At 46.7% G+C, this 13,493-nt stretch overlaps 1 protein-coding gene across 2 annotated transcripts in view; it reads right to left on the reverse strand.

Annotated features, from left to right (window-relative positions):
* The window catches only part of SLC24A3 (solute carrier family 24 member 3), a 495,689-nt gene that overhangs the window by 39,395 nt on the left and 442,801 nt on the right, over positions 1-13,493 (reverse strand). For both annotated transcript variants that reach the window (XM_045885360.3, XM_064572768.1), the window contains exons 9-12: positions 10,573-10,626; positions 5,318-5,451; positions 3,411-3,571; positions 2,362-2,632 (exon numbers count right to left, since the gene is read on the reverse strand). In XM_045885360.3, coding sequence (XP_045741316.2) covers positions 2,362-2,632; positions 3,411-3,571; positions 5,318-5,451; positions 10,573-10,626 — 620 coding nt within the window. The remainder of the gene's footprint in view (positions 1-2,361; positions 2,633-3,410; positions 3,572-5,317; positions 5,452-10,572; positions 10,627-13,493) is intronic.

Below are 13,493 nucleotides of genomic sequence, written 5' to 3' on the forward strand. Positions count from 1 at the left end.
GCCTGACATTCCAAAGGAGGCAGGGTGCCTGGGCAGGGGGTTTCTGAGCCCACACCTGCAGCCATATCTCTTAGCACACAAGGAGACAAGATGATGCGGCTGGACGCCCCGGGGCCGCCTCATCTGCAGCTAACCACAGAGTTGTGGAGGGGAGGTGAGCAACAGTTAGAAGATAGCTTGAAACTTCACAGTTAGGTCTGGCGTTTATCCCATTCAGGTGAGAAAAAGGAAGTGACCTGAAAGGGGCCCTTTTGTCCCACTAAGTAATGAGATCTGGTGGGAGTCAGAGGAGTTGTCTGGTGTCACACACACGTCTTTGGTCGTCCGCCTGGAGGGGTGTACATGGGGCTTTGGGGCTTCTGGGGGGCCAACACTTGCCCCTTACAGACTCTTCACCTGGTCCGAGAGTTTCTTTCATCAGTGAAGGACTTTAGCAAAATAGGCGTTTTTGGAGCTTGGTTATGGGCTGCCAATGGTGAGCTCTGAAAGCAAAGGCCAGCCTAGGCAGAATTTTAGATGTGGGCCCCCAAGAGTCTGTGCCCGATTCTCAGAACCTGTGAAGAGGAGGCTGAGCTACCGTTCCACGACTGCTCTGCTGTGTGGCACCACAGACCTCCTCATGGGGAGGTTACGCACTCAGAAGCACAAGTGGAAACCCAAGAGACCAGAAGTGTGAGAAGGACCCAAAGCACCATTGCTGATTGAAGAATGCAGGCCTCCAGGAGCAGTGAGCAGCCCCCTGCTGACAGGCAGCAAGGAAACAGGACTGAGCCGTCCAACCACAGGGAACCGGATTTTGCCAATAATCTGCAAGTGTTTGGTAGTGATTCTCCCGAGGGCCTCTGGGAAGGTCTACAGCCCTGTCTACACTCTCATATGGTCTTTGGAGCCTCTGAAACCCAGCCAGGCTGTGCTGGACTTCTGACCTACAGAACTGGGGGCTAATCAACGGGTGTTGTTTTAATCCGCTCAATTTGCAGTAATTTGTTCTACAGCAGTAGAAAATGAACACAAAAGTTCATAAGGGGGATACAGAGAGCCTGGTTGCTTAATCCTGAAATGTTTTTGTCTTGTTGATAGGGAAGAAGGTTGCCAAGAAATAGAGTCAAAGATGGCAAAATGGATAAAGAGCCAGCATGCTTTTTTTCTATCCAGATAAGCTTCTAACAAGTAATGATTTAACTCTGGCTGGGTGGTTTGGGACTTTGGGGTATAGGATCTGAGTGGATATTCTCTAGTTAGTTTTGGGAAGCACTTGATGAGGTTGAGATCTGAGGGGCCCTGAGGGGACACAGGAGCAGTTCTGATCCTAGTTTTACTTGCTATCCCCTGGAACACAGAAAGGCCTTACATCTGAAATTAACACAGAACTCTGGCACTCCACACCCACATCCTATCATTAAATGACCTTTCAAGTGGGTCAAGTAATACTTCCCCAGAACTCACAGGTCTCCTGTAATTTTAAACATCCTTGAGAAGTCACACACTTATTAATTAAGCCTCTCACACTTGACCAGGGTGCTTTCCTAAAGCAGCCGGAAACTTCTGGAAGGTCTAGCAAATAGGCAGAAGGCTTTGGACTTGGTCTACCCATTCCACTAATGGGTGGGGTCAGGGGACAAGGTCTCTGCAATGGCCAAGTCATTGTTGGGTAGCAGTCAGGGGAGGACGCTGCTTTGGTGGCTGGGGTCCTGAAAACTATATATGCCTGTGCTTCCCCTTCAAGATACCAGGGAGATGGCCTTGGCCAGCCTCACTGTGTGAGACTTAGCTGGGGCCAGGAAGCTTTTTGCCCAGGTCTATCTCCTGTGGTGTCTGTCCTGGAAACAAGCAAGTTATAGGAGAGGAGAAAACTGAATGGGGTGTGGGGGGTAAAGGGCAAGAAGTGAGCAGGAAAACAAAGGCCAACTGGGAAGTCTGCATGTTTCCCCCTAGGGTGGCCTTGGCAGGACAGCTCCTCTGGCCAAATGTAATGGGATGGGTGAAGATGGGTGAAGTGTCTCTTCCCTTGAGCACCAAGCTGCCTTCCCAACATGTGTCAAGTGCATTTCCTCCTTAGCACCAAAAGGTCCCACAGAACAGCTAAGCTAAGCTAAGGGTCTTCCTTCACAAAGTGCCAACAAATTATACATTTGGTCAAAGAACCCACATTTCAACCAGTGATCGTGTGTTCCCATCTTGTTCATCTCTGGACCCTCTAAAACAGAGTCTTGCCCACTGTAGAAGTTAATATAAATACTTCTATGTTCATATAGAGATAGTTCTTTGAATTGAATGTCAAAAAGATCACCAAAGTCAAGGGCATCTACTCAGTGGCCTCAAAATAGCTCCCAACCCCAGCCTAGACATAGGACCTCTTACAGGGGAGGTCGAATGGCGTGTACGGTCCTTCGTCATCATCCTCATCCTCCTCTTCCTCTTCGTCATTCTCGTTGTTCTCATTGTCCTCATTCTCATTCTCTGTCTCGTTACCAGCCTCGGCCACAACATCATCCCTCCGAGTCCCATTCACGCCTCTGTCTGGGGCACTGCTGGGCCCTGTCCCATTCTCCACGGTGTGCTTAATTGGGATTTTGATGGCCACCTCGGATTCTCCATTGGCATAGGCCCTACTGTTTATCAGTCTTTGTCTCTGGAAAGAGAAAGGCACATTCTTACCACAGTCAGGGGGACTCTAGATCCTTACACCCAGAACACCGGGATCTTTTTCAGGCAGCTGACAAAAATGATTCTTCCAGGAGATTCTGCAGAGAAGTCTTAAGGGATTCCTCAAAGTAATAAGCAACTCAGACAACATCCTTCCAGGAGGAAGGATTAACCTTTTATGACCCACTGGAGCTTGCAAATCCCTTTAGAGGAAATTTCCTATGTCTCAGAGGCACCCTTCTTTTCTACCAGCGTTCTTGATTCCCTGTGCACTGCAGTATTATCTTTCTTCTCCAGACTGTAGGAATCCCTTGGACCATAGGTGAGAAAGCCACACAAATGTGTCTGGACTAGTGTATCAATAAGGCTGCCACTCCAGAAAAAGGGATACACAGGAAAATTCACGTCAGAGACTGCATTACTTTAAAGGTAAGGCAACCTTGATTTAGCAAGTACTTCTGTGCAAGTTCACATCAGAGGGCTTCACCCAAATGGAAGATGAGAAGAAAAAGGTAGGTAGAAGGGGACAGGAGAGTTTTTCTATATAACTGGGAGCCTGATCATGTCTTCCAACACATGGAGGGAAGAGCAAGAACCAGGATGCACAGCTGGCCCCATGAACAAAGATGCTGGGAAATAGCTGAGGGATATTATTGTGTTACATGTTGAGCTTGGTATTTCTACTCTCAGACCAAGAAACTTTCTCCCCTTCCCAAAGTCTCCCATCACTGTCCAGTGGCAATGGAGTGTGCTTTCCCAGATACCTCATTGATCAACATGCGACTGGCCATGGAGAGTCGGGTCTTGGGGGGAAAGTGGCTGGTGATCATAATTCGAAGTCCAGCCTCAGAGAAAGAAAGCTGGTGAGGGTAGGCTGACAGCAGCTCGTCTACCATAATCACTGACGCTTTGCGGTGGAAATTGGCTAGGGAAATAAAAAACACAAAATAAGGATAACATTGAGGTTAGGAGCAGAAAAGAGATATTTATTTAGTCTTCTCTCCGTTCCTCCCTCACCTCTCTCTCCCACTTTCCTGTTTACTCATTTATCCATCCATCCATCCATCCATCCATCCACCCACCCAAGGAGGGTTGTAGTGCACAAAATATGGAGAAGAGTCGAACTCTTCTTTCCATGAAGCTCATTGATAGCTCTTTTGAAATGACTTGAAACAATATAAGCATCATTCACTGGCATGGTAAGAAAGAGTGATAACCTAAGAGAATTCCTCTGTGTCCTCAAAGGGTTTTTTTCCCACCACTCAGACCTGGGGCACAGGAAAGACCCCAATAATTTTAGTAACCCTTTATGCCTTTCAAATGTCAACAACGTTCAAAGTTCTGAGCTGTTAAAAGCTGCAGAAATGACTAGTGCCAAGTGGAGGGCTTAGTGGGGAAAAGCGCACATTGCTGCAGCCCAGCCTATGAGTAAGGCTGACAAAGGGGCAGGTAGGTGAACTGGCCACATGACAGAGGCCCAAGGTCCAGAGTGGCCCAAATTATTACACAACATTTGCTGGAAGGCCTGATGAATAAGGTCTAAGGCCCCTCTCTACAAAAATGTGATATGAGCACACAGCTCACAGGTACCTGGCCACACGCTCTCCTGGTGGTCACCCCTGTTTTCCAAGCCACTAAACCATGAAATGATCTCTGGAAACACTGAGTAATATGAGGTAGCTCTTTTTGGTTCCCTAAGAGTATTCCTTTTATGGTTATAAACTATCCAAAAGAGAAGAGATTCAAGGAAATCCTTATATGGGATGGCACTGAATACTCAAGTTTTTTGTTAAACATACTTAGAAAAATGTATCAAATAATCGATTTTCACATTCTAATAATTACCTCAGATTTCAAACTCAGATTTGAATAACCTATAGATTTTCAAATTTCTTTTGTGTTTTTCTTGCAAAGCAACCATATGAGACCAAGAAGAAATAAACCCACACATTTTTAGAGAAGGTTAAAAGCAATTGAAAAACCAAACACATTCTAAGGCAAAGTAAATGATAATTTTCTGTGTTCCTCTGAGAAAGAATATTCTTTGTTAGGGAGCACTATCTTAGTTCTCTTAGTGTATCAACTGCTTAATGAGAATCTATTGAATATAAGAACTACTTTGAAAAAAAAAGGGAGGTGGTAATTTTCTATGTTATTCTGCAGCTTGGAAACGGAAGTAATGTAGCCTGAAAATGAATGTGGATATAATAATATACTAACAGCAACTATCATTAATGGGGTATTTTACATACTTTACCTCCTTTACTCATTACAATAATTATCCCCATTTTGCAGAAGAGAAAATTGAGCTCACAGAGGTTCCATTAATTTGCTTCATGGTAACACAGTCAAAATATGGCAGAGTCAATACCTCAAGACCCCTGCTCTTGTCTCCTTTAACATCCTGTCCTAAATCCCCCATGTCACTGCCAGCAAATGTTTTGCCAAGAACTTCCACGAAGCTTTCCCAGGTGGCTCATCACCAGGTATGACTGCCCCAGGATGTAGCCAAAGGGAGGCAGGGAGGCCTGGAAGCTTCTCTCCCTTGGTCTCCTCTGGTGCAGGCAACCTCCCGCCAGGCCAGCCGTGGCACCCCAGGGGTGGCCTGGACAGTGGGCAGCCAGGCAGCCTCCCAGTGCTCCCTCCAGGGACCCAGGTTGTCCATAGGTACCTTTCTTGAGTAGCACCACAGTTGCGTCGCAGTTGCTGCTGTCGTCAATTTCAGCATTGTTGGCCAAGCCGTTGACCATGTTTCCAGCACCTTTTGTCCTCCTTTCGAAGCACTGATGGATGCAAGCGTTATATCTGAACAAAGTAACAAGCAGAAGGAGCCCATCAGCTGTGTGTGCCCTGCAGCTCTCAGTCTAGGTGCATTGTGAGGGACCCCGTGCCTCAAGTTATCATTATTATTATTCTGTCTTCCATGTCCCTATAGAAAAATGCAATCTGTCCTCTTTTCCGATTTCAGGATATATGGTAAGTGAAAATAAAACCAACATCACATAAGTAAATAGAGACACACTGCTTTCTTTGCAACTTCTCAAGGTCAGTGGCGGCATCCCGGGATTGAGTTCCCTTGCCCGCAGTCCATGCATGGAAGGGCCATGATGAGACTCAGCAGGATGGGCAAGGTCATGGCTCCAGGACCTTTGCTGTTAGGGGTCTGCTGGGCGGGGGAAGGAGCAGGTGTCACAGTGCATCATGGTCTGCAGGCTACAGGCTGGCTGGCACTCTAGGTCTCTGTGTTTGGTTTTTTAAGATCATAGGTTGGGGTCCTGTGAATCTCTGTACATGCTGGGCCATAATTCCAGGTCCAGTGGGCTATTGGCTTTAGGAAACAATTCTGGGCTATGATTGTCCAGAATAACTGGGTGAAAACATTGTGTAGCCCTTCTTACATGTGTGTTGGAAGGGAAGAAGCCTATATAAATTCCTAGCATGTTTTTGGCAGCTAAATGTTCTGGTCCCTTTATCTTTAATACTGGAAGACTCCCAAAGAGGAATCCTAGAAAACTCTTGGGGAAAGTCAGCCAGGTAGAGTTTCCAGGGCTTTGGAAGCCACTGCTGTCTTTTGCACCACTCGAACACCTAAAGACCTCGGTGCCTTATTGGCCATGGCATAACCCATTGAGGTGTTCCCCAGCTTGATCTCTGGCCTCCCAGAGGAACCGCAGCCAGTCATGGCAGCTCTAAATGGCCAGCTGGTAGGCCACTCAAGCTGCGTTTCCCCCCACAGGCTTCTCTTCCACATCCCCTTTACTGCTACAGACTCTCTGGAGTCTTCTTTACTGTAACCAATGCCTGTTCTTCAGTCAGAGCAGCTCTGGGTGGGTGGGCCATCATGGTACAGATGGAGGGACCTTCTGTGGTTGGACAGCCCCTTCCTGTACTCCCTGGGAGCTTACAGTTCATCCTCCATGGCATGAGGGAGAACAGAAAAGTAGTCAAAAGTGATGGTGATTTCTGTGAGAAGGGAAGTGGGCAGGCCAGTCCTGGGGCAGTCTGGGGCACTCTCAGGCTTAATACCGAGAGGGAGAACGGAACCAGAACATCACTATTTTGCAACCCTAAAGAAATAATGGAGCCAGATCTTGTGCATTGATGACTGCCAACATCACAGACCGAGAGACAAGAGACATTAATGTGCCTGTTGGTGGCAGAACTCACCACCACTTGGGACACAGTCTACCCTGAACTGGACTGATGGCTGGCATACAGGAAATATGGAGGTCAAAGGAACAGGCCGCACCACAGCACAGGATGTAATCAACAATTTCTAAACTGCAGGAAACTGTGTAGCTAATAATCCAACTTCATCAAAGAATAAATTGCAAGGAAAAAGAAAACCAGACGGGGGATTCATAGATTAAAAGTTGGAGCAACCAATGATAATGAGTGGGATTTATTTGGATTCTGATTTTAAAAATATTTAGGAGATTAAAAGAAAGCTGTAAAAGATGGCATTCATGAGATCATTGAAAATTTGAACACCAATTTGATATTTAATTATATTGAAGAAATAGCATTAATCTTGGGTGCGATAATCATGTGGTGGTTATGTGAAAGGTGTCCTTTTAGAGGTATATCCTGAGGTTTTTATAGATGAATTGGCATGCTCTCTGGGGCTTCACACCACATGGAGGGAAAGAAATGGATAGGGGTGTGGGCTTCTGGCTGTCAGGCTGATGATGAGCGTGGGGGGCTGTCATACCATTCTGCTGGCTTTTGTAAATATTCAAATCTTCTTAATGAAAAAGTCTCCCCACTTTCTAGACTGAAGAAGAATGTCTTGCCTTACTGATAGAGCTATGGGGGAGAGGCAGAATTTCTGTCATCTTGACTCAAAATCCATTTCCCCACAGAAATATCGACTTGCATGAAGCTTTGCCTTGAAAGTACAACCGTGTGTTACACATTTATTTGGATTTGGATAACAAGGTAATAACACTATGTCTAGTCTTATTATGAGACCTTTCTTGAAATCAGATACTGGTTAGTAACTTAACTATGCTGTCCCATTTCATGCTTACAACCTTTGTGGTAGGAGGCGTTAGGAACCCTGTTTTTAAGAGAGGAAGCAGAGATTCAAAATGGCAGAATAACTGGGCCCAAGGTCTTACTGCTGGCAAGTGGCAGACTGTGAGGTGTGACCAGGCAGGGCTGAACGTGCAACTCTTGATCTCAACCACCAGACTACACTGCCTAACCTGGGGACTAACTCCCAAAGAAGGGACCCAGACGTACAGAAATCAATCCTCACCAAGGCCAGGTAAGCCTCATGCATGTTCCCTTAAGATTTCTATCTACTTGGCCAAACTGAAATTGCTTTTTGACCTTCAGACAGAATGTTTAAAGTCATCCACCCAGGAGGCAGCTGACGACTCTAAAATATGCGGGTTTTAACTGCTGCTACTCAGTTTTATATTTTTAATTGAATGTTTTAAATTTTGTGCTTGCACCCTGAAGCTATTTTATTGTGAAGCATGCAATTTTATAAATCAGATTTTATAAAACCCCATGATTAAAGCCTCTGATTGTGGACAGGGATGGCTAAAGAGCAGAGATTTCAATTTAGAACTTAGGACCAGAATTTATGCAGAAAATTCTGTGAGCACAGTAGCTGCCATTCCCTGTTTTATTTGTATCCTGCTGGTTTGAACAGCTGGAAGGCTGGGAAAGTTGAGGCATCAGCAGAAACACACCTCATTAGCTTTCACACTGGGCACAGTTTGGGGGAGAGGAGAGAAATTATTCACCGTGTTATCTTAATATCCACATGCCCTGCCAGCAACTCATGGGCTTTATGATGGCTTGGTAGAGGGGTGCAGTGGTCACAAGATGCATACTAGCAAAATTCCTCAACCTTCCTTCCCTTTGGACCAACTCTGGTGTAAGCCCTCCTTATTCTGTGAAGCCCCCAGTGAATGCACTATGGGACATGTGCATTCGGATTCAAAACCAAAGACCAGTGTTGAGTATAGAGCACTCAGTCAATTCTTCTGGAATAATTGACCGATTCACCCTTTCAAAGGGGAAGAAAAGGACTCCTGACTTTTGGGGACCTCAAACTTAGGGCCTCAACATATTACAAAAAAAAAAAAGGTGAAATAATCAAATTTAAAACACACTGAAAGAAGATGTATGTATTATTGAGACCTTCCTATAGTGGCACTGATTTCCTAATGGTTTTGCTATTTGAGAGAAGGAGGAGCAAGATGCCTTCAAAGACTTTTCCTTAGGAGTCTAGAAACTCTGGAAGGCCTTTGGGCCAACTCTGGTTTTCATGGGAGCCCATCAATTGGTATTTTTAAATGGAAGTTGAGTAGTGGTAAAAGCACCTGATTTCTTCATCAGTCATCCCATGGTAACCCCACACCAGGATACTCTAGAAATACCCTCTTCCAGTAACAAGTCCACACTGACCACTGGACAGCTCCTGAGGTGAAGGCTGGATGCCATATTGAGTGGACTGGCCACAGACTGCTTACAGCCCACAGTGGACATCAGCTGAACCAGTTCCTACCTTTACTGTTGGTGCAATGTTTGCCGATGGCCATGCTGATTTCTCAAAAAAGGTCTCTCGGACACTAGTGGCCAGAATTATTTTTTGTCATTAACAGCAAAGACAATTTGACATGTCAAATTCCAGGCTGCTACCTGATGTGTCTAACTGGCAATTTCTGACTGTGTGGTACTTTCTTGCCCCCTGAGAAGGTAGTCACAAATGCTGGGGAAAGTACGGGTTAATTTGGAATGAAAGAAACAGCTCCCATGGGGTCCAGCCGCTGCAGCACGGAATGGCTCTACGTTATTTATGAGCTCCTCATCTCAATGGTACTTGGCAAAAAGATGAACCAGCAGGTTCACAGCCATGGTGCTTACTTTTTGCCTTAGAGTATGGGAAATACCAGCTAATAAAATTCTTGATACAAACAGTAAGCCTCCCAGACTCTAGGGGCGGGGGAAAGAACCTATGAAGTGGTGGTTTTCAAATATGTCCACAAATTCTTTGACACTCCTCCCTTCAAATGGTGAAGCAGATCCCTCGAGTGTGGGCTAGACTTACTTCTAATTAACAGAATATGGCAGAAGTGACAGCATGTGACTTGTGAGACCAGATTAGAAAAGGCACTGGGGGTCCTTCTTGCTCTCTCTCTTGACTCACTTGCTCCCGTGCTGTGGAGACACTCAACCAGCCCTAAGGAGAGGCCCACATGCTGAGGAACTGAGGGCTCCAGCCAACAGCCAGCATCAGCTCGGCAACAGCACAAGTGGGTCATTTTGCAGCCCCAGTTAAGTAGATGACAGCCACCCTGGCAACCTCTTAACTACGATCTCAAGGAAGACCCCGAGCTAGAACTCTCTGGTTATGTGCTCCTGGATGCCTGACTCAGAAGCTGTAACGAGATAACACATGCTTGTAGTTTTAAGACACTACATTTCAGGCTCATTTGTTACACAATGGTAGGTGATGAATATGTTATGAATAATGCAAGTCTGCAGGTATTCGATCCATGGTTTTAGTCATCTCTTAATTAGCTCTGGTCCCATCTTTGTCACCCTATATAGAAGCATGACTTAGTGAATTTTACCTCCTTTACTGTTATGAAAGAGAGTGAAAACAGCCCAAAACTTGGTTGCCAGGTATTAAAGAGGGTACAAAGGTTTGAGAGATTTCTCCAATTAAACACGTAAAGCTTTGATTCTGTTATCACATGAGGTTTCGAAGGGTCTTTGCTGTTGCTTCGAATCAGAACTTACAGTGCTGCACAGCAGGTTGCTGAGGGAACCCAGGAGTCTGTGATCGGCAGCACTGAAAGCCAGCCCACTACCTGCCCTGCCCCCATTCCTCTTTCCACATCATCCCATCATTCTCAATGTAGGAAAGAGTTTTGGGAAAGAAAACCGAGAAAACATTTTACTTACTTCATGATGACGATATAGATGAGATACATCAGCACGAGGACTAAAGACTCCCACCTGGGTAAAACCAAGAATGGCTAGTTACAGAAAGTCACCACAGGCAGATGTGCAACACACCAGCTGATCGCTAAACATCCACGCCACGTGAAGGGCAGCTACACCTGGCAAGCAGGGCGAGGACAAGGCACATGTGCAGACTGGTTACAAGTGTTTCCTGGTCTGTAGACACAGCTTTCAAGGGGCTTTATTTTCCTTTTCTACCTAAAAGGAAAATGCTCCTTCCCTTCCATTATTCACTCACCCAAAAGTTCTGCGAGAGCACAAGTCTACCATAATATTGCTGATTATAAGCCTGTATTTATGAATCCATCCACAGTTTAATCGTTCAGTAAAACTATTCATATATATTTACAAAGGGCAAACTAGAGGAATTCACAGGGGTGACCCAGAGATTGCTGGATAGGAGGAGCAAGGCACAGAGAGAGAGGGAGGGGGAGGGGGGAGGGAGAGGAGGGAAGGAGGAGATTGAGAGGTGAAGGGAGGGGGAAGAGGGAGGGAGAGAGGGAGATAGGAAGGGAGAAAGTGAGGGAGAGGGAGGAAGATGGAGGGGGAGGGAGAAAGAAAAGGAGGGGGAGGAAAGAGAGGGAGGGGGAGGGAGGGAGAGAAGGAGGAGGTTTGGAGAGGAAGGGAGAGGAAGGGAGGGAGAGGTGGGAGGAAGAGGGAGGGAGGGAGAGAGGGGGGAGAGGGAGGGAGGGAGAGAGGGAGACAGGAAGGGAGGGAGAGAGAGAGAGAGAGAGAGGGAGGGAGAGAGAGAGGGAGACAGGAAGGGAGAAAGAGAGGGAGAGGGAGGGAGAAAGAGAGTGAGGGGGAGGGAGGGAGAGGGAGGGAAGGAGGGAGAAAGGATGCTTGGGCAGGGAGGTGCCAGCAAGTAGGATAAGAATGGACAAGTGGAAAATGGTCAAGAGAAAGTAGAAAATAAACCCACTGGAATGTACCTTGAACTTCGGATAATTTGAATACTTCTATTTTTTTCATTTTAGTAACTTCCAGTTTCAAAAACCAAGGAATTTAATTTTTAAGCTCCCCTTTTAGCTGTAGAATTGAGGGAGTAATTCTGGTTTCGAGAAAAGGTTACTGGAGAATGGTCTGTGAAGAAATTCTAGGTTATGCCTTCCCTTCCTGTTTTCTTCTCAAGTTCTGTGTCTAAAAATTGACCCTTGGGGAAATATGTGGTCAAATTTAAAAAGGCCGCACACAGGGGTTTTGTTGCAGCGGTGTTTATAACCCCAAAGTGCTGGAAAGCAGTGAGACAGTTGTAGGAGGGGAGGCTGGGTCCACCTGTCACGGTATTTCAGTCCCGCACATCGGTTCAGAATCACTATGCAAACTGTGTGTGTGCGCGTATCTGGTATAAAAGTGCTCTTGCTGCTACTAAGAGAAGTCAGGGGCTCCAAATCTCTCCACTCTCCACCACATTTCTCGGCTCCTCTCTCAGCAAACCTTCTCAAAGCATCGTGCGCACTGCCCTGCAGCACCTCCCACTCACTTGGCAAATTCCTTGAGTCTAACATCCACAGCCATCCATCCTCTGACACACTGGTCCAGGGCACCAGCCACCTCCATGTGCACGTGCCCAGGGATGGTTCTCAGCCACCCTGTTCAACTTCCCTGCAGCATCTGAAGGTTGACCACCTGTCCTCCTGCATGCAACATGCTCTTCCCCCAACTTCTGAGAGGCCGCACGGCTGCTTTTCCTCCTGTCATCCCCCTACCTTCTCCTTCCTTCTGCCTCCTCCATTTCCTCAGGTGAAACTCCAAATATGGGACCCTCTTCTCTTTTTACCTAGATGACGTCATCTCATCATCCTGCTGTAAACACCAGCCGACACCTCCACCCCACACTTCTCCCCAGCGCAGGGGCTTATACCCATGGTCAACATGGTTTCTCCACGTGGCGACTAAATGCACGTTGGAGCGGAATCTGGAATTCCTACTTCCCGGCTTCATGCTCCCTGAGCTTTGCTACCTCAGTCAACTGTACCACTCCCTGCCCGGTCAAGCTCCAAATCTGGAAATCAGTCAGGAGCACTCCTTGACCCTCGCCTCACATCCCTCAGAACCCCACGTCCAAAATATTTCCTGAATTGTTGGCTTCTGCCCTCTGCACTGCTACTCGCCAGGCCACCTGAATGGCAGCTCTGAACTGGTGTCTGCAAGGCTACTTGATCATGTCATTCTTCTGTTTCAAGCTCTCCAGCTGCTTCCCAACATACTTGAGAAGAAAAAACAAAAGGTGCCCTTTCTCTGTAAAACCCAGTTCTTTTGCTTCGTCCAATTGTCTGTGCCCCCTCTGTGTTTCACCACACTGGCCTCCCTTCGTTTGCACATGCCAGAAGCTCTTTCCTTCTCCACAGGGCCTTTGCACTCACTATTCCTCCTGCCAAGAATACTCTTCCTTTCACTCCCTGGCTGGCCCCTTTTATCCTGCAAATGCCCGTGGAAATGTCACGTCCTCCAAGATGTCTTCCCTGCCTACTCCTTCACTTTCTATCACATGACCTTGTGTATGTTCTTTAAACCACTGACCTGTCTGTGCTTCCCTTGTTTATTTATTTATTCATTCCTTACTAATGCCTGTTTCAGGCAGTCACTTGACAGCACTCATACTTGACCCCCACCTCAGCTATCCCATTTCTCATTTTCCAGAGACTTAGAACAGATCCCCTGACAGCTGATTCGCCTTCCCTCCCTGGGGGCCCACTATTCTCCTCTCCCCACAGCACAGAGCAGCCCTCAGCTCATCTGCACAGGGTGAGACTTCCTTTAAAATCCATTTCCAGGGGCACCTGGGTGGCTCAGTTGGTTCAGTGACTGCCTTTGGTTCAGGTGATGATCCCGGAGTTTGGGATCAAGTCCCACAACAG

This window comes from Mirounga angustirostris, unplaced genomic scaffold, assembly GCF_029215605.1.
Source record: "Mirounga angustirostris isolate CCGP_5_RB_7025 unplaced genomic scaffold, mMirAng1.0.hap1 SCAF_10, whole genome shotgun sequence".
In the NCBI taxonomy this organism is placed as follows: domain Eukaryota; kingdom Metazoa; phylum Chordata; class Mammalia; order Carnivora; family Phocidae; genus Mirounga; species Mirounga angustirostris.